The 21,478-nt window shown below is 45.9% G+C and overlaps 1 protein-coding gene across 4 annotated transcripts in view; it reads right to left on the reverse strand.

Annotated features, from left to right (window-relative positions):
* Window positions 1-20,320, reverse strand: part of GRIN1 (glutamate ionotropic receptor NMDA type subunit 1) — an 851,805-nt gene extending 831,485 nt beyond the window's left edge. For 2 of the 4 annotated variants that reach the window (XM_086921251.1, XM_086921248.1), the window contains exon 1: window positions 18,571-20,318. In XM_086921251.1, coding sequence (XP_086777377.1) covers window positions 18,571-18,828 — 258 coding nt within the window. In that variant the 5' untranslated portion in view covers window positions 18,829-20,318. Of the gene's footprint in view, window positions 1-18,570 lie in introns of all 4 variants that reach the window. The other 2 variants (XM_086921247.1, XM_086921250.1) reach the window with 2 other exon arrangements.
* Window positions 20,321-21,478: the final 1,158 nt, after the last annotated feature.

Below are 21,478 nucleotides of genomic sequence, written 5' to 3' on the forward strand. Positions count from 1 at the left end.
CTGTTGGGGGACTGCCTTATGTCAATACCTTGCCAAAACGAAGAAACTGCTTGCGCAGACACCAGGAAAAGGCAGCCAACTTCACAAAGCGGGAGCTCCTTGACGTGTCTCTGGACGACACGAAAATATACACATCCACCTCCAGGGAAACCGAAGGAAGGAGCCACACACGAGGACTGAGGAGAGAGGTTCTTGATTCACATGGCAGGTAAAGCGTGATGCATTTCAGCGTTTAGCCTTCCTCAGACGCCACTGCCCAACTGCTAGAATGTGCGCCCAGCTCTTTTATCTGCAACAGTCCTTAATTGCTTGGTGCACGCCTGCCCCAACCATGTGGTCGTCAATTGTAGTGGCACCTGAATAGAAGTGACTTCAAGGACACTGTGGGGATTGAAAAGGGAGCCCTTTATTCTTTGAAAGTTGCGCAGCGTGATGCATTTCGGCTAAACTGCCTTCTTCGGACGCTTGCTCGCAACAGAATGGTGCCGTTTCCCTCCGTGAAAATCCTCCGGTGCTCCTAATGTTAGGAGATCAGCTGACCCCGCCTGATTGGGAGCAGCTGCAGTCGGATCCGTGACTACAGTTCCCAGAGTGCAACATCATGGTAAGTATCAGAGCGGGGTTAGTAGCTGGAGTGCCGAGTCAAGGGGGGCCGTGTAGTGGCAGGCAGCATCCCAAATTGCAAAGTCAGAGGTCCCTTAGGTCCCCAACGCCCCAGCCACGTTTGCAGGAAAGTCAGAAGCAGAACTGTGGAGTTGCTCTGTGTTAACCCTCTCCTCCGTGTAATTCGCAGACTGCAATCTGGCAGCAGCCCCATCTCTGGCCTGTTCTAGTGGCGGTCCTGGGTAATTCGATACCTCGAAGGAAAGGAGCAAGTCGCCAGTGACTCCCAGGACTCTTCATAGGGCGAGTCCTTGTATCGCGTTTCTGGCCTTACGCGGAAAATATGCCCAGAAAAAGCACCTGAATAGAAGTGACTTCAAGGACACAGTGGGGATTGAAAAGGGAGCCCTTTATTCTTTGAAAGTTGTGCAGCGTGATGCATTTCGGCTAAACTGCCTTCTTCGGACGATTGCTCGCAAAAGAATGGTGCAGTTTTCCTCCGTGAAAATCCTCCGGTGCTCCTAATGTTAGGAGATCAGCTGACCCCGCCTGATTGGGAGCAGCTGCAGTTGGATCCGTGACTACAGTTCCCAGAGTGCAACATCATGGTAAGTATCAGAGCGGGGTTAGCAGCTGGAGTGCAGAGTTAAGGGGGGGGGGCGTGTAGTGGCAGGCAGCATCCCAAATTGCAAAGTCAGAGGTCCCTTAGGTCCCCAACACCCCAGCCACGTTTGCAGGAAAGTCAAAAGCAGAACTGTGGAGAGCGCTGTGTTAACCCTCTCCTCCGTGTAATTCACAGACTGCAACCTGGCAGCAGCCCCATCTCTGGCCTGTTCTCGTGGCGGTCCTGGGTAATTCGATACCTCGAAGGAAAGGAGCAAGTTGCCAGTGACTCCCAGGACTATTCATAGGGCGGGTCCTTGTAAAAAGCACCTGAATAGAAGTGACTTCAAGGACACAGTGGGGATTGAAAAGGGAGCCCTTTATTCTTTGTAAGTTGCGCAGCGTGATGCATTTCGGCTAAACTGCCTTCTTAGGACGCTTGCTCGCAACAGAATGGTGCCGTTTCCCTCTGTGAAAATCCTCCGGTGCTCCTAATGTTAGGAGATCAGCTGACCCCGCCTGATTGGGAGCAGCTGCAGTCGGATCCGTGACTACAGTTCCCAGATTGCAACATCATGGTAAGTATCAGAGCGGGGTTAGTAGCTGGAGTGCCGAGTCAAGGGGGGCCGTGTAGTGGCAGGCAGCATCCCAAATTGCAAAGTCAGAGGTCTGACCATGCGTTTAAAAAAGCATTCCGCCAGATCCCCTCTGGTGATGCCAACTTGCGAAGAACCGGCATTTTGTGTTCTGAGCTGTCGCAAACAGATCCACTGCTGGAACTCCCCACTTGAAAAAGATGCTTTGCAATATGTCCTGATTGATCTCCCACTCTTGGTAGGTCGATTTTAGTCTGCTGAGAGTGCCCGCTTTGACGTTCTGATCTCCTGGAAGGTGTTCCGCCTTTAGAGATACTCCATGTTGGACAGCCCACTTCCATATCTTTGGTGCTGCCCACGACCGGGAGAGGATCTTGTATCTCCCTGCTTGTTGAGTTAGTGCATCGCAGTTGTGTTGTCTGTTCTCACCAGAACAGCCGTTCCCTGAATTCTTGGTAGGAAAGCCAGTAGTGCCAAGCCTACTGCTCCGAGCCCAAGCCAGATGATGTGAAGCTGTTCTTTCAATATCCACCAACCGCTGACCTGCAGGTCCTGAAGGAATGCTCCCCTTACTTCCATAGAAGCATCAGTGGAAAGTTTAACTTAGATGTTTTTTTATTTTCTGGTCCACTATGCCAATGCTTGCACCATACCCAGGGTGACCTTCACCTTGTCGTCGAAGGATCCCTCTACCTGGTGCCATTGGCAATCTAGTTCCTCCTGTAATGGATGCATCCTTAGTCAGCCTAAAGGAATCAGAGGTATGCAAATGGACACTGCCCCTAGTAGCGACTTGTAAATACGTACTGAAAGACACTTTTTTCCTGTGAAATTCTTGGCTGGAGCCATGAGACCCCATTGCCTCTCTGTGGAGGGAATGTCTTGATTACAGAGGTGTCCAGAATCGCTCCCAGAAACGCGATCTTTTTTGATGGTTGAAGGGACAATTTCTCTATATTTAAAGTCAGTCCCAGTTCGGTGAACAACTGTATACATGCCGTAGTGGAGACCTGGGCTGAAGTTTCTATTGGTGCTTTTATCAACCAGTCGTCCAGGTATGGAAATACATGGTATCTGTGCTTACTGAGAAAAAGCTGTTACTGGCACCAGACACTTTGTAAAGATTCTCTGGGCTGATTTGCGACCAAATGGCAGTACTTTGAACTGGTAACGGTCCCCAGATACTGCAAATCGAAGATACAGTCCAAGGGAAGGATGAATGGGGATGTGAAAATATCCTGTAAGTCTAGAGTGATCATATGATCCCCTGTGTTTAAGCGTAACCGAATGTCTAGGAGTGTCACTATTTGGAAAAATTGCTTCTTAAGGTAAGTAATCATAGATCTCAGGTCTAGAATAGGACGCCATTGGAGAGCATTCTTCTGGACTAGGAAGAAACTGGAGTAAAAACTCTTCTCTTTTTTGGAAGATCAGCACCGGTTCTATTACTCCCTTTCGGAGCATTGTCCGAATCTCCAAACGCATCTGAGATAGATGTTTAATCTCTTTACTTGTCGGCGGTGTCGAAGGAGGGAATTGAAGAAAATTCAAGAGTGTGTGCGAATTGTATTTTATTGAAGGCCCATCTGTTCATCGTTATTTTCTCACAATAATGCAGATGGGAAGTAATTCTCCCATCCATGGGAACTTGTTGAAAGGAAGAGCCACATGTAGCCAGATCCAGGATGTTGTCATTGTGTTTCACATTGTTCTGCCCTTGACGACCTCCTCGTCCTCTAGGAGCAGACTTTGTATAGCTCCTTGGTTTTTTTTTTACCCTATTGCTGACGATATGGTTGTGATGATGAGGAATACAAGGGGTTTTCTTCCATTGTTGATCACTCCTTTTGTAGGATGACTGGCCTCTTTCCCTGGTGCCTTGGAAGGGCACCTTACAGTCTCGTAGTTTTTGATACCTTGAAATTCCTCATCCACTTCTTTCCCAATAAAACTTCTCCATCGAAGGGGAGATTCAGGATCTTAATTTTTTGGACTTATAGTCTAAAGGCAGTCGCACTTAACCACCCCTGGCGCCTTAGCCCCCTGTCTATTGTCCTCTGGGAAGAGGTCCATGTCTGGTGCCATATCGCACCACATATGCCTGTCTTATCTGCCCAGAATAGCGAGGGCATTATCTGCTTTGACTAAGAGACCAGACATGGATAAGAATCTCTTTCCTGCATTGTTCAAGCATCTCCCCTCTCTGTCAGGAGGTATTGATATAGGAGCAGAGGGATTCTTAGATTTTTGTTGCGCCGCTTGCGAAAACAAGGAATCAGGTTTTGGATGGCCCAGTAAACACGCTGGTGCATCTAAAGGAGCTTTATATTGTTTCTCCAACCTAGCGAGCACAGGCGTAACTGTTGGTGGTGTCTTCATCACTTTGCAACCTTCTTCCAACACATGGCTAACAATTGGGGATATCCCGTTGATGATGTTGGTTTCTTAGTCTTTACCTCAGGAGGATTATAAGACGGCTTCCTGAAGGGTTCTTTGAAAAGAGGAGGTGATTTTGACGGCTCAGAAGTCGTCTTTTTTACATGATTTTTCCCCAAAAGCATGTCCTTTACTCTCCTCTTCCACAGAGTGAGGAGAATTTGAAGGGCTGCGCCCAGAAGACCCATGAGTGGTCTTTTTGAGGGCCTTCACAGGACGTTCCCCCTGAGGAATGAGTTTGAGGAGATTTTCTTCTCTTTTGAGATCTCCTAGATGTTGAGGACGATGCCTCATCACTGTCACTGGAGAAAATAAAAATCAGCTTTCTGGTCCTAGCATTTGACACCATATTAAAAGGTGAAAGGGCGACATGCCTTGCGGGTTTGGCCTGCGGTCTAGACAGTAAATGCAGTCAGTGTGAGGATCATCAGTTTAGAGCAACATCTTGGAACAAGTTGCACAGGCTCTAAATAATCCTTTCTTCTCCTTTCCAGACTTTCTTTAAAGAATGTATTTGAAGATAATCCAAAGTAGAACAGAATCCAGTAGAATTCCTAACAACAAAGTTCTTTAATGAAGTTAAAAACACAGAATTTGAGCAGAGCTCAAAGGAGACACCCTAGCACAACGTGCGGTAGAAAATCTGAGGGGCAAAAGGTTCTCTCTGGAGTGTTCTAGAGGGTGAGGGGCTCCGATTGGTTCATGGACAAGTTTGGTCTCTTTTACATAACAAAGGTTATGGGTTGCAAAAGGAAATTGGGCCTAGGCCTCTTTTCAGTTTGCTATACTACTAAGCATTGCTTTTTTATGTACCGGAGACTCCCGTCTCGACGACGGGGAATGATTCAGGCATGTGAATCTATGAAAGCTCCAATACTGGAGTAACTTTGAAATGCGCTTTTAAACGAGAGACATTGCAAATAGACTTTGCTATAAGAATTAAGAAGAGTACCTAGACCCGGGTCTGCAGATGCAGCGTAAGGTTGTCACATAGAAGTACACAGAGTAGGGCTAAGGAAGACTCACAAAGACCTTGTAAATACTATAATTGCATTTCAATCGCATGGACATTGCTTGCTATTTGCGCAATTGGAAACTAACGTGAACAACGTTTGCTGCTGCTGCCTTTCACATAAACGGTCTGAGTTAAAAAAAAGTTTATGGGACCTAATAACTAATAGACAGAGGTACATTATACCAGGTGTGTTGATAGCTGTAATTGTAGTACTAATTATGCTACTTCTGGTATTATACTTACCCATTTCACTGAATTTAGAACAGACCAAGGCTATACCTACCCCTAAGACCCACTTTCTAATGATGATAAGATGCACTCACTTGATGAGAAAGGTTTAAACATAGATGCTTCCAGAGAAAATCTTCCTTCAAATGTTAATTACAAATTGCTTTAGGAGTGCATTGACACAATGGATGCTAGGGATTGCTACATTTGTACGCAATTACCTGCATCAGCTGAAGAGGGTATAATGTACCATCACATTGCTTTGACTTATGGTGTTACTTGTAGCCTGTTGTGTTTTGTATGGACAAGGACATTCTCAATACAATTTATCAAATTATGATTTGTCATAATTATTTGATATTTTCAGAAGTTCCCATACTTAAACATTTAAATCGTCACCCTGAAACTGAAAATAGAGAGAGAGCTGAAGGATTTTAGAAGCCCACCATGACCATAGACACCGTTTATGCACATCAAAACCATAAGACTTATATCTTAACCAATGTAGAGAAGAGCTTTAGAAATTCAGTTGAAGACAGAAGGATAGGAAAGGAATCTAAATCAAAGAAAGTTAAAATTGGATATCAGTGGGTTAAAGAAGAAATAGAGCATCAAGTAGCAGGAAATCAAGCAGCATTAAATTTAGATTGGCGACACAAAGGAAAATTATGCATATCAAGAGGAAAGTCCACAACTGATACAAAATGTGTGGGAAAGAGCGAGTGTGAACATACATTTTAAACAAAAGGACATTGGGAATCACTATTTGAAAGGCAAGAGCCTTTGATTCCAGGAGTTTATTATGTTTGTGGAGCACATGCATATTTTAGATTGACAAAAGAATGGTATGTGCATGTTATTTAGGCATAGTTTTTTTAAAGCTCTATCATGTGGAACATTTTGATGATCCTGTGTGGGAACAGAAGTCTAGACCCAAAAGAGGAACTAATGCTGGAGAAGTAGTAGGAGAAATTTTGGTGCAATGATTCCACTTGTTAGTGTGATTTCGAATTACATTAAAATTAGAAAATTAGCCATAAATGCAGATAAGTTGTCTACCAGTACAGTGGGTGCTGAAATTGTAGCAATAGATCTATGGTTTTACAGAACTGTTTTGAGTTAGACATCCTTCACACAAAAGGGCAGTCTGTTGGATGTTAAAAGTTCAACAAGGCTATACTTACATCCCTAACAAAAGTGAGGACTTGAAGAAGTTTATCAAAAACATCACTGATTTCAAAAGACAATTGAATGAGTTAAAGGGTGCTTGGGAAGCAGTTGGAAATTGATTTTCTGCCATAGGTAGATGCTTTGGAAACCTAGGGAGTGGAATTGCTTGATGTATTTTGAAGCCCCTTGCGATAATTGTTCTCTGAGTAATATACTGGTTTTAATCTATTAGGGATACAGATGGGTACAAGTGAAGAAGGGAACCAGGTGAAAAAGAGCAGATGTAGAACTAGAAGACAGGAAGCGCATATACTATGATGACATGAAACAGCTGGAGGAATCCTGACAAAAATATATAAAACCCATGAGGTTTTAAATGTTTCATCTGATAAGAGAATATTATCTTCATGTGATGGCTTGATTCACCATCAGAGAAGAGATTGGCGCAGCTTAATTTTGGCTCCAACCCTAAACATCACAAATGCACAACATATGTGCACTTAGCACTACATAACTGTGTGACTTAATGTTATTAATGTAAAGTGTTTTACCTGAACCCATTACTGAAGTACATTCACTATAGAATTAGAAATCATATATACTTTGTGCCTTACCCTCATTAAATGATATATACATCTTAGACACTTGCTAAAACCATCCTCACACTATTAAAATGTATTTACATTAGAAAAGAGAGTGATGTAGGTGACCATGGGTACTTATGTTTTCACATTTGCATTTATAATGTAGTTCTCAGTTACATTTATAGTTGTGTTGTTTCCAGGTATACTTTACTTATTCAAATGTAACATGAATCTAACTTTGAATTTATAGAATTGCCTTTTTTAGTTGTTTGTAGTTGTATGTGCACACACATATTAATGTGCACCATTGAATAATATACTAACTTCACCAATATACAGTGTTTCCACTTCTGGTTGACTTTTTTATAATGCAGGAATGTTCATTTGTATTGCAGGCTTGAGCATAGATGTAACTCTCTACTAGCACTAACAAGCCTAAGAAGAAGACCTTGACAAAGAACATGGAGAGCCAGAGCATGAACAGATAGGCTCTATTCAGTAATGTTGCTAGGAATTACAGGTGACCAATGACGATGTTGTTCCAGGGCCTGACTGGCTACCGGGCAGTTTGGAACGTTGCTGAGCTGAGGGCTCATTTCAATCATGGAGACCTGCGTGTGCTAAACAAAATTTGTTTTGCTTTAATTATTTCGAAGCACACAAAGGTCTCCATGAACGAAATCAGCCCCCACCGCAGTGAAATCAGCCCCCAGCTCGGCAGCCTTCCAAACTGCCCTGTAGTCAGTCTGGCCCTGTGTCATTCTCAGGACTGGCTTAGGAGAATCTACTAATGTATATATTTAATCAGAGGTAGGGAGGAGGAATTGGTATCCAGTCAGTTCCCCAGGGTAGATATGCTTATCACAAAGGACTAGGACACTTGTAACTATGTTACAAAAAGGTTCTCTAGATAACCCTCATAAACGCTATGTATTGTGCTGTGCGGTTTATATTTGTTCTCCGCCCCACATAGACGTTATGGCATTTATCATTGGGTGATCTAGTGTGAGTTTTGAAAATGCTGACATGTTGAGGCACACCTAGCAACTTTGATAAATTGTCAAATTTCTATCCTAGGTAAATTGAACCTTACCACAAAACTACGGTGGGTTAAATCACAACCCCTCAATACAATTCACAAGAGGTGTAAGTATAGTTTTTAACCTGTTTTGTCCTGACGAATGCTCTACAGACATGGCTGGGCGACAAAGAGCAGAAACATGTTGACTGTTTGTTTGAAGTGATATATACGAGGATCCAGTTGCTTGGTCCGAGAGTATACCCATATACATTTTTTAATAACAAACCACAGCCATTTATTAAAGTAGTTGTTCGGATTGTGAGTTTGTCTTTTAATAAATAACCCTTCTTTTTGGTGATACCCACACAATTCTCTGGACACTGCTATGCTACTCCAGAGTTTACCTCAGGCTTGGGGTTGGCATGCAGCACAATAGATCACCCAATGATAAATGCCATAACGTCTATGTGGGGCGGAGAACAAATATAAACCGCACAGCACAATACATAGCGTTTATGAGAGTTATCTAGAGAACCTTTTTGTAACATAGTTACAAGTGTCCTAGTCCTTTGTGATAAGCGAATCTACTAATGTGGCAGCTCACGTGAGAATGGAAAAGACAATGGAGTCCCTGGCGATGTAAGCATGGGGTGTTACCCAGAAACGTTGTCTGGAAATAATTGGAGTTCTCACAGATCGTTGCTAGTCACTATCCCTTTGGACTTTGAGAGATACAGCCCCCAATACTTTCCTCCTTGATTCTTTAGTGAGAGTGGCTTAGGTTAACACTTATTTCCCTATCCCTAGGGCACTCTTGACCAAGCTTTTGAAATGCTGACAACTTCCAGCATATTTTCCATATTTTTCTTTTTCTGCATTTTTCTGACCCTTTGAAATCCCTTTAACTTAACCATCCTCTTCAGTATGGACTCTGAATTAGATAATGTTAGACTTTAGCAACACAAAATGATGATGGATGGAATGTTAAATGTTGTCAAACATTCACCCCCAGTCACAGATCTGGGTTAAATCCATCAATTGGTGCTCACCATGCCCCCCTGTTTGGACCCAGCTGTATGCAAATCAATCTTGACCCTGCTCCCCATAGGAACAGTCCGGCCTGAACTGCCAAACCAGTTCCTCCCTGGGCCAGAAACAAGCATCCTGGGACCGGTTTCAGGGTATCACCCCCTAACAACCAGGCTAACTTGAATCCAATGGCACAGTGAGCACGGGACCGACGTCTGAGCATACCCTTTCCACTTAGGGAGACTATAGCTTTATAAAAAGATGATGGACGTAATGTTAAACATTGCAAACATTCACACCCAGTCACAGATCTGGGTTAAATCCATCATTTTTTGCTCTCTATGCCACCCCAGTTTGGACCCAGCCATATGCAAATCAGTCTTGACCCTGTGCCCCATGGGAACAGTCCAACACGAACTGCCAGGCCAAGTCCTCCTTGGACCAGAAATAAGCATCCTGGGTCTGGTTTAGGGGTATCACGCCCTCATCATCCAGACTAGCTTGAATCTAGTGGCACAGTAAGCACGGAACCCACATCTAGGCATGCCCTTCCATCTAGGGAGACTATAGCAACACAGATTTTACTCATGTTGAGGGGAGAGGATCAGAGACTCTTCTCTGAGCATCAAATAAGTGTATTGATCTTCTGTATTGCTGTACCTGCACTTCTTGTTTGCCTTATGCTGATATGCCTGAACTTCGATACAAGGTTGAGCTATCCAGTTGTTACTCTGTACCTTTACAGCATGGTATTGAAATTGATTTACATTAACCTGACTGGCAACTTGTAATAAAACTTCTTGACTCAATTTACTGATTCCTTGTCATTATTGTGTAGTTAAATGGGTTACACTTTTAATTGAATGTGTGTGACCAAGTGCTAACTTCCATCATCTCTCAGTTGCATAAAATGACCCATCAGATAACCAATAGTAGGAGGGTGGCCCGGTGCTGGATCACAGCCAAACAGCAGACACTATCATTCACCAGCCCAGTGTGTATCCTAGTAAAAAGAAGTATTTCAATGTCCAAGTAAACCAAAATACAAAACAGTTTGATAATGTGGTAAATGTGGCTGCATAATAGTCACATAAACCCACTAACCTCACCATTCACCCATTTTTTAATCAGCAATTTGTTCAAGATAGTTAAACGAAGCCTAAACATCCTAATACCAATCGATAGCCATTATTAGCTTCACTTAAGTATTGTATTGCAGAATTTATATAGTGTTTTTTACGCCCATGTGGGGCACCGAAGTGCTTGCCTACATGGGTAACATGCTACAACATGTACTGTGTGTAATTAGAAGAATGTTGCCTTTGTTTTGATTCTACGCTACGTGGGAAGTGTTTACATATCATGTGTGATGAACAACAAGGTGCGGTTATCATGTTATGGAGTGCAGGGCGTAGCAATTTGGTGGATGATGAAGTGTGAGAGACCGACATGCAGTTGTATGGTTTTCAGTATGCTTCTAGCTTTGAACACCTCTGCAGGACCCTTTATGGTATTTCCTATGATTTGATCTGCTTAGCGGGTTACTGCACTAGTACCGAAAATAAGCATATCTGTTTAGTGTGCCTCCTCCTGAACACCCGATCCAACGGTGGCACCCGTCCAACAAAAATCAGCTGTGACTCCGCCTTCCAGGTAATTTAAAAAAAAAATTATTTTGGCTTAAACAATTGGCATCATACAGTCCTTTCTCTTTACAATCCCGGATATATATATATATAGATATATATAGATATATATATATATCCGCCATTCTGTTGAATATAACTTGTCCTATATGCGGACAGTTATGTGAAGTAAGGTTAAAGGAAAAGCTTCAAACATCTATGGATGCTGAGGTGAGGTTACGTATTAATTAGTGTAGTAATAAAGCGTACACCTGAACGCCCCATTGCTGTATCATATTTGTTGTGTGATCTGCTTTAGGTGGGAAGGAGTTGAGCCAATGATAGAGGAAGCAGCACCCCACACTTTTTGGGCCTGACGTATTTACTAAACACTTCCTAATCAATAGTCAGCTGAGGGAAACACCTGGGAGTAAAAAACGCAGGGCACTAGTCGGGGGGGACACGCAGGTGGAAGTCGTCCATCCACTGTTTTCACAGGGTGAACCCTGTCCACCTTGTCAAGAAGTTGGGCCCCACTTAATAATGTGCTGAACTCGTCCTGGTGTAATTTCCAAACACTGGGACACTCTCTGTAGTGTCTGCAGGTTCTCTGCTTTCCATCGGCAACAAGCAACAACATGTAGGCTTGGATGGGGCTTTCTTATTTTAGACTCCTGCTGGGCCCATAACAAAAACCGAATTTGAGGGGTCATCAGGCCTCCTTTTTCAGATGCTCTGTCCATCACCACCCCCATTTCTGAATCGTTTTGTCCACCACAAGCGTGGAAGGGTATGCTCAGATGTGAGTCCCTTGCTCACTGCACTATCAGGATTCAAGCAAGCCGGGCCGAAGACGGCTGTAATGCCAGAAACCGGTCCCCGGAAGCTTGTTTCCTTTCCAGTAAAAGAATTGGCTTGGTAGTTTGGTCAGCCCTGTTCCCATGATGCACTGGGCCAGGGACAGACTAATTTGCATGTAGCCAGGTTCTGAGCTGGGATGGTGCAGTGAGCTAAAAAACGGTGATGGGTCAAGCCCTGATCTGTTGACTGGGTAGTAGTATTCTGTTTTATTCAGATGCTCTGTCCATCACCACCCCCTTTTCTGAATCGTTTTGTCCACCATAAGCGTGGAAGGGTATGCTCAGATGTGAGTCCCTTGCTCACTGCACCATCAGGATTCAAGCAAGCCGGGCCGAAGACGGCTGTAATGCCAGAAACCGGTCCCCGGAAGCTTGTTTCCTTTCCAGTAAAAGAATTGGCTTGGTAGTTTGGTCTGCCCTGTTCCCATGATGCACTGGGCCAGGGACAGACTAATTTGCATGTAGCCAGGTTCTGAGCTGGGATGGTGCAGTGAGCTAAAAAACTGTGATGGATCAAGCCCTGTTTTGTTGACTGGGTAGTAGTATTCTGTTTTATTCAGATGCTCTGTCCATCACCACCTCCTTTTCTGAATCGTTTTGTCCACCACAAGCGTGGAAGGGTATGCTCAGATGTGAGTCCCTTGCTCACTGCACCATCAGGATTCAAGCAAGCCGGGCCGAAGACGGCTGTAATGCCAGAAACCGGTCCCCGGAAGCTTGTTTCCTTTCCAGTAAAAGAATTGGCTTGGTAGTTTGGTCTGCCCTGTTCCCATGATGCACTGGGCCAGGGACAGACTAATTTGAATGTAGCCAGGTTCTGAGCTGGAATGGTGCAGTGAGCTAAAAAACTGTGATGGATCAAGCCCTGATCTGTTGACTGGGTAGTAGTATTCTGTTTTATTCAGATGCTCTGTCCATCACCACACCCTTTTCTGAATCGTTTTGTCCACCACAAGCGTGGAAGGGTATGCTCAGATGTGAGTCCCTTGCTCACTGCACCATCAGGATTCAAGCAAGCCGGGCCGAAGCCGGCTATAATGCCAGAAACCGGTCCCCGGAAGCTTGTTTCCTTTCCAGTAAAAGAATTGGCTTGGTAGTTTGGTCTGCCCTGTTCCCATGATGCACTGGGCCAGGGACAGACTAATTTGCATGTAGCCAGGTTCTGAGCTGGGATGGTGCAGTGAGCTAAAAAACGGTGATGGATCAAGCCCTGATCTGTTGACTGGGTAGTAGTATTCTGTTTTATTCAGATGCTCTGTCCATCACCACCCCCTTTTCTGAATCCTTTTGTTTGAGTCTCTTGGCTGGGAGCAGTCAGGAGCCTCACACTTAGAAGCAAATGCAGCAGAGGGGAAACAAATGTTAGCACTTCACACATACTTAAGAGAGGCAGCTTTTCACTTTGTTCATGCTCTGCTTACTAGATATGCATGCACTGTAAGAATGTCAGATGTGTTGGTCTCTCCTAGTAGTTACATATTGATAAATGTAATTTATATAGCTCTTACTACCCCTGAGGAGGCGTTTCCTTGTATAGCGCTACTCATCCCAAAGCAGTGTCAGAGTGCTTCACATCACAGGTACATATTAAAGTCGCGGCTTGTGGTGCCACTTCCTATGATGTCAATTCCTGTGATTTCACATGTAATGTCATGCACCGTGATGTCATGCGCCGTGATGTCTTACGGCATGATATCATGTACCGTCACGCGCCATGATATCACTTGCATACTGCCTAACTAGGTAAGCCCCCACCTCTTTTATTTGGGACTTGTGCCCTGAAATAAAGGTACATACATCCCAGTCGTTCGCTGGTATGTAGCTCAGCAAATCAAAATAGCCGTGGCTATAAATCAAATCCGAGGCACGACCTAGAAAAAAATGCACACTTGCGCCCATTCCCTCTTAGTCTATTATACCCAGGTTATTTTATGTTTTACTTCTACACCTTAGTAATTTACCACACGCTTCTGCTAGCTCTTATCCGCGACGTCCCCCCCCCCCCCCCCTCCACCCTCCCCCCTTGCATGCCAGTTAGCGGCGGGATCTCCAATCTGTGATTCCTACTATGTGAGGGAGGGGTCTCGGCGCTGCTCACATTTGAAGAGCTGCATTGCAGTAAGGAGACTAATTGGAATTCAGAAAAGGAGAAAACTGTGTGTGTGTGTGGGGGGGGGGGCTGGCACGCGGGGGGGACGGGGCAGGCACAGAGAGGGAAGGAGCTGGCACAGCGAGTCGAGTGGGATTGATATATCAGGGTAGGGTCCCCCTACGCAGGAGGAGCAATGCTGGCACAATGGAGGGATGGGGGGCTGTCACCCTCCAGAACGGTGTTGCGGGAGCAAGCGGGATGACGTGGAAGGGGTTCATTATCTGAGAGTGAGAGGCAGCACACGGGGAGCCATGTCGGGCTGTGATGTCCCCTCTCCGAGAGAGCTTGTAAGGTCGGTGAGCCCAGAGCACTGACAATGGAGACACGGCGAGTGAGCAGAACTCTGTGGCGAACGAGGGAGGGAGGGCAAGGCGAATCAATGGAGCGCGCCTGGCAAAGGAACAAAGAAGAAAAGAGAAAAATATAAGCAAGGAAAGGCAGAATAATAGATACACAGCAACGAAATAAACGCAGCAATAGAGGACTAAGCTCCCCCGGAAGTAAAAAACAAAATGGGACAAAGAAAATCACAGCAGAACATACATGTATGAACAGCAAAGGTAACATAAAACATCAGAGGTAAATAAGCACACAGACCACCAATGACTGCACTGCAAAGGGACAGACGCGACAGACGAACAGAGAAAATGAACAGGAGAAGAAATGCACAGCAATGGAACACGGCCACTACAAAGGAACACAGCATGGAAAACAAAAAAAATACAGAGGTGGGGGCAAACGTGGACCCTCGGGGCTAATAAGCCACCCCCCACCCCCCCAAAACCATATGAACAAGTACACCTGGCATAAACAAGCTACGGTAAATTGACGTGTACACGACAAATTAATACGTGCACACAGTAATGGAAAGATCAAAGAAAAGACGCAACTACACAGGAAATAAGCAGACATAGAGGAAAGGCAAAGATATAACAAATATGCAAATTCGGAGACGAAGACTGAACATAGATCAAGTGAACAAATATAGCTCAATGCAGACAAATGCCAAGAAAACACTACTGCCAGTGAAGTAAACCAATACAATTGAATATAATAACATCCCAGCAATAGAAGGAAAGAGCTCAGATCAAGAACACAGAGCAATGGGCTAATAACCCCGCAAATGAACAACTGTATAGTAAACTGACAAGCATATATACCCACACATAATTCAGCATAACAAATACACTGGAACACATAGGCTGAAAATGAACCCTTACACAGCAAGGGAACAAATGCACGAACGCGATGAAGTGCACAACAAATGAATACATATGTTGCAAAGAGACAATTACACAGCAATGGCACAAACTTAGGGCACCACTCGAGCAGGCAGACAGCAAAGGGACAGATACACATCAATTTAACAAGCTGAAAGCATGGAAATAAATGAAGAGGAGCAAAACAACTATGCAACAAAGCAACACTTGAACACAAAATGAGCAAAACACGGAAAAGAAACAAATGATCAGTAGATGAACATGTACACCGCAAAGGAAGGACACTGACCCCAGTTAAAAAAAAACTCGATTTAAAAGCCGCGTCCTATGTGAAAAACTGTGCTGACATTGTGCGTGAAAAAATCCTCTTAAAACAACTGCACATAACGGGAACATACAGATGTAGCAAGCTTATCAAAATATGTGCCGGCTTTTTGGGAGGAGTATGTCATTTTACATATTTCCAAGTCCCGTTCTCCATGCAATGATTTTTTGTCTCTTCCGCCCAGGGCATCAGGGGACCAACCATTTGGCAAAAGTACCGTATGTATCTACGTACTATGTACAGCGCCATATTAGAGGATACATCAGCTCACGCATTTACACTCTTCTGCACTCTCTTTTCTATATCAAACACATGCCCAATTATACACTGGATTTTAATGTACGTTGTCGTGTACGCAAAGCTTGTGCTCTGTGCAAGTGTGTCCGTATACATAGCGTATATGTACACCCAGAATGTATTTAGCTTCTGTAGCCTTGAGAACGCCAGTGTGATGTACGATATTGCGACATACGAGTGTACATATATACATATATATGGTGTGTGTATTTGATGTAGCATGAAAGAAAAACGAGAACTTTAAAGAGCATCTCCGTGCTGCTGCTGTGTTTCCAACCTACAAGAACAATGCAGGTCGCCTGGCAACAACATGGTGGATCTGCTGAAATTTGAAAACACTCAGATACAGAGAGCCTTAGTTCCTGCGAAAAATAATTGAATTGACCAGGGCGTAATTATTTTAAAAGTAGCTAGGTATTGCTCAATTGCTGCAAAGTTAGTGTTCTTTTCAAATGTTGACATTCCTCTTTTCACTAAGTAATACACATTCTCCCCTTCCTTAAACATAAAAACATTTCCATTTAGCTACTATATAACATATTATATAGTGAAACATACACCATATTGTGATATTGTTCACTCCTTTGTGGTGTAAAAGGTACCATGATAGCTTAAAATTTCTGCGCAGTGCTGAATGTGACCAGGTTGTGATGGAGAACCATGAAGGATGCTCCGAGTTTAATGAAGGGGCATGAAACTGGCGTGACACTGTCTTTCTTGGTGACCAGAGAGGGTCTTGTGGTCTTTAGCACTGCTGGGTATCTCTCAACTCTACAGAAATGGAGGGATATGGAGCCATGAGAAATTCTTATGGTCTGGTAGTTGTGTTTAGTGCCTGGGTGGCAAAGACAGGGACTTGTGTGAATCTCCTGTTTGGTGGTTCTGCTTGGCAAATGTGGCGCTCCCCTTTAACAAATGAACTGATTAGCAGTATTCGATTCACTTGTTATAGTGGCTGTGTCTGGGATGTTGATTGTGTCTCTCTCGCCTGATGACTAATGAGTCCAAGGTGCTCTCTATTTGGCAATGTTGTCTGGAGTTTTGTATTGGTTTTGTACATCCTCCATAGGCAAGGATGGTAATTGTGTGAATTCTCCTGGTTTGCTGGGTGTGTGTAAGTAAGTGGGAGCTCCTTGAGGCTGGCCAGGCCTGGTGGTTTGTTGAATTTCTGACAGTGACTATCTATCTTCATGGTACAGAATGGGGAGCTGCGTGAGGTCTTCATTAGCTGGATGTGTTTGGGGTCTGGCATTGCTACTAAGCACCTTAATCATCACATGGCTGAGGGGTTGCCTTCTGTTACTCTGGGGTGATGTTTGAAGTTTGGCACTGATTCATAGTCCTTCAGTGGCTCAAAAAGGCGGTCAGGTTGAGACCATCTTCCTCTGTGCCACGAATGGGAATCCATGTGAGGTTTCCGGAATGGTAGCTGTGTCTTGTTATGGCTGAGTATCTCCCTTAAAGTCTATGGCTGTGCAACTGCCTGAGTCTTTCCTAATATGGTAGATATGTTTGTGCCAGACTCCTGCTCTCTGCCTCGATGTTCAGGGATAAGAGTTGTGCGAGGTTTTCCTGGTCTGGTGGGCTTGTGTCGTCTCTGGCTATAAATCTCTTAACTGATGGGTAGGGGTGCTCACTTTTGGGATTTGACCGGATCTCGAGCACTTCATGGTGAAGGATTCAGAGTCATCTGAGGGTCTCTTAATTTAGTTGTGGCTCTGAAAATGTCTCAGTGTGTCAGTGAGAGGATCCGGCTGCGTATTTCTGAATCAGTAGCTATAGATTAGGACCCATGTGAGGTTCGCCTGGAGTGGTGGCTCCTAGTGTGGTTGGATAGTGGCTGTTCAACTATGATGGCCTGAGAAGGGGATCTAAATCATGTTCTCTTTGTCTGATGGTTGAGCTTGATACTGGGATGCGGCTCTCTCCATTAACAGTCTGAGATCCATGGATATGTGAAGGTTTCCTGGTTTGGTGTTATGCTTGGGTCTAAATGTGTCTATTTCTTCTGTTTGCCAGGTATGGAATACTTGTGAGACTCATTTTGGCTAATTCCGGTGGCTGGGTGTTGAATGTGGTTTTGATTCTCTCCCTTCATGTTTAATGATGGGATGAATCAGGGGTTTCCCTCGTCCTAGTCATTGTCTGGGTTCCGGCTAAGGTCCTCTGTCTTGATAATGCAGATGAGGACAAATGGTTAGCTGTGCATGGGGTTCCCTTCATCTCGTTGTCGTGTTTGAGTTCTGATTATGGCCTCTCTCTTCATGGAAGGGATAAGGACTAGTATGGGCGTGGGAGATGTTTAGGCTCTCTTGTCCTAGTCATTGTATTTTGAGGGACAGCTATGGTCCTCTCTCAATGAAGCAGACAAATATGGGGAGATGCTTGGGGTTCCCTTCTTCTCGTTGTCGTGTTTGAGTTCTGATTATGGTCTCTCTCTTCATGGAAGGGATAAGGACTAGCATGGGCGTGGGATATGTTCAGGCTTTCTTGTCCTTGTGTTTTGAGGGATAGCTATGGTCCTCTCTCTTAATGAAGCAGACAAATATGGGGAGATGCTTGGGGTTCCCTTGTTCTAGCCATTTGTTTTAGGTTCTGGCTATGGTCCTCTATCTTCTGTCGTGTGTGAGGACCAGTATGGGGACGAGGGGTGCATAATGCTCTCTTATCCTTGTCATTGTGTTTTGGGGTGCAGCTAGGGTCCGTTTTCTTGCTGAATAGGATCAAGGCTAGAATCGAATGAGGGGTCGTTTGGTTGTCCTCCCACCACCCAACATTTAATGCCACAGCCCCAAGTTAATCCTACCTGGCTGGAGATGAGGTCCTCACACACAGAAAGGGCCATCTGAATGGCATTGGGTTTGTGAGTAACTGAGGTGGCGTTCAGTCGGATTTTGTACATTCCATGTCTCTTATTCGCTTGATTCACAGCTTCCCTGAAAATCTGCTCATGTTTTTTCGTGCTCAATACGGCCCCAATGTTCACAATTTTGGGATCGCAACCAGCCCGGGCAAAGGAGAATGAAAAGAGCACCGCTAGAAGGAAGAGACGCATCCTGTCCATGGGCTCCTCGGAGCCAGCGTGAGACAGGTCCTCCTCTGAGGGTCTCACTGGGAGTCAGAAAGAGCCAGTTCCTCTTCTGAGGGTCTCATCAAGAATCAGACAGATGCAGGTTTTCTTCTGGGTGCCTCAGTATGTGCCAGAGAGATGTGCGTTCTCACCGAGGGTTTCCTTAAAATCCACGAACTACTAGGTCCTTCTGTCAGGAAGCCACTAAGAGCCAGAGAAAAGGCGAGACGCACGGGTCCACCACCGATTGTCTCACTCAGAGCCGTTAGTGTGTGCTCTGATCCTTCTAAGAAAGTCTCGTCCAAAATGAGACAGTGGCTGCTCTGGCAGTCTCACCGTGGGGTGGTGCAGATCTTGCTTTGAGGGTCTCACTTAGGATCAGGGCGATCCCAGCTTCGGCTCTGACAGTTCCACTCGGCCGGGTGACCTCGAGTGCCGCCGGATGGTCTTGTTCGCATTTCGCGGAGCCGTGTCCTCGTCTATAGGTCTCGGTGCTGAAGGAGGCCAGACTGGAGGCCCCTTGGGAGAGGAAGGCTGTGGGTCTCGGGGGTGCGCCCCTGAACCAGACTTCTACCTCTGACGTCACGGGCTGTCCACTGGCAGTCCTGCTGCTCCTGCGGCCTCCCGCTGACCACCAGGCCCCTCAGTGGAGCTGCAGCCTCCTGGGTTCCTGGCTCCAATCTTCAGAAGATGGCTCCTTGTTCTGCGTTTAGCTGCCTCTCCCCCTGGCATCAGATGACGACACTAGTGACGGATTGTGGGGGGTGGAGGGCATAGTAATGAGGGACTGGGTCTAGGTACCGTCTCCGTGTATGGAGCCCCCAGAAGGTGTTGTTGACGCCAACAAATGCTGGTCCACCGAAGGCTTCAATGTCCACGGTTGGCCATACAAGAGGCGCCGTCTTCCATATGCGCTGTGCTCCTCTATGAGTTCGCTTGGCTGGCGGGAGTCGGGGTGGTCCTGCTGCTATCCACTGTGCCCGTGTGGATTTGTGGTATACGGACACGGAGCCCACTTCACCTGACAGTCCTTTCCTGCGTCTTGACAGTAGATGCCGTTTTCCTATACCATTCCTTTGCGCGAGTGGCTTGGACAGCCCTATAGAATGGGGACTGCTCCTTACAGATGCCGTCCTCTCTATAAGGAGCCCGTTGAGATGCGTGTGCGAATGGAAGCCGCGGGTGGAGGCGCTCCCTGTATCCGCAGCTCCTTATAGCGGAGGTCCCTATACAGAGCCGGGTCCGCTACTGCAGGGGGCTGTCCTTGCGGCTCTGCGTCGGGCTGGCCCCGGCGCTGTCCTCGGTGCTGATCTTCAGGTGCTGGGCAGGGAGCTCGGCTGCTGTGCCGTTTGGTTCCTCGTCAGCCGGCGCAGGACCCCTCTGATTCGTGAGACGCCAGGCTTGCAGGCACACATAGGACAGGTTCCGCCAATGCTGGAGAGGTGCTGTGCCTATGATGGTTTCAGGCGCCGAGGGCACAGGGAGCAGTACCCCGGGGGGGGGGGGGGAGGGGGGGGGGATAGTCTGCTTTATATTTTGGGTTTTCAGAAACAGATAAGACAGGCAGTGAACGGCTGATAGCTCACCGAAGCGAAAGGTGGCGGGGCGTTGCGCTGCGCTGGAATGATGGTCTACTGTCTCCTGGGGATGTAGAGCCCTAGACAGAGCGACGATGGAATGCCTCGCTACATCTTACTAGCAGCCTCTGCCTGCAGCCTCCTGTATAACCCCCACCCCCATTTATTGGACCCCCGCCAACACCGATCTGCTACTGTAGAACACTCCACCTCCCCCCCCCACTGCATTCCACAGACTCCCCCAGGCACCTTTCAGAAAGCGCGAGGGCTCCCAGAGAGGCAGGTGTGAGAGTTTTTTGCTTTTCTGTTTATTCAACGGAGAGCCTCTGTCCAGCTCTAACCTCAGACATCCCTACATTTCGGATGTGGTACAGATGTTCTGTTGGGGGGCGGGGGCTGGGGGGTTTCTGCTGTGTGACTGGATCAGAGGCTGGGGTACGACTTCTCAGCTGCTTCTCACAAACAGACCCTTGTTTCCAGGACTGATAGAATCAGCGTCAGTTTTGGACCAAAATCCCCATTCACTCACTCGTCCCACCTGCACCCTGTGGTGGAGGGCGCGCTAGGAGGCTGCCATGAAAGCGCCAAAAAGTGCGCTATGAGCCCAGGAGAGGGATGCTCGATGCTCGAAACCCCGATGGCAGTATTAACTTACTTAAGCAAGCTTCAATGCGCTCAACGTGCCCTCTATCGCTAACACCGCAAGGTGAAGCCGCGGCCACATTTGCATTCAGTTCATTCATTGTGGCCATACGACGGGGCCCCCGTCCACAGGCATCTCACTCGCTCGCAGGGAATTAATGTCGACATATTTACAGACAGTGCAAGCACTTAGGCTCCATAAATAAGTCACAACCCTTTGGGATAACGACTCATCACCACGCCTCCTTCTCTTCTGCTTTTTGGATCCGAGTGTCAGCTCTTTCGCGCATCTCCGCTCTAACTCCCTCTAGACACGTAAACTAACAATAATAATTCACTCATTTACTTGCCATTTAATTCTAGGAAGCAGTCTTGCCTAGAGGTTCTTACATTTACAAACATAGTATTATTCCCGAACTTTAGCA

Source organism: Lissotriton vulgaris, chromosome 5, assembly GCF_964263255.1.
Source record: "Lissotriton vulgaris chromosome 5, aLisVul1.2, whole genome shotgun sequence".
NCBI classification, from domain to species: domain Eukaryota; kingdom Metazoa; phylum Chordata; class Amphibia; order Caudata; family Salamandridae; genus Lissotriton; species Lissotriton vulgaris.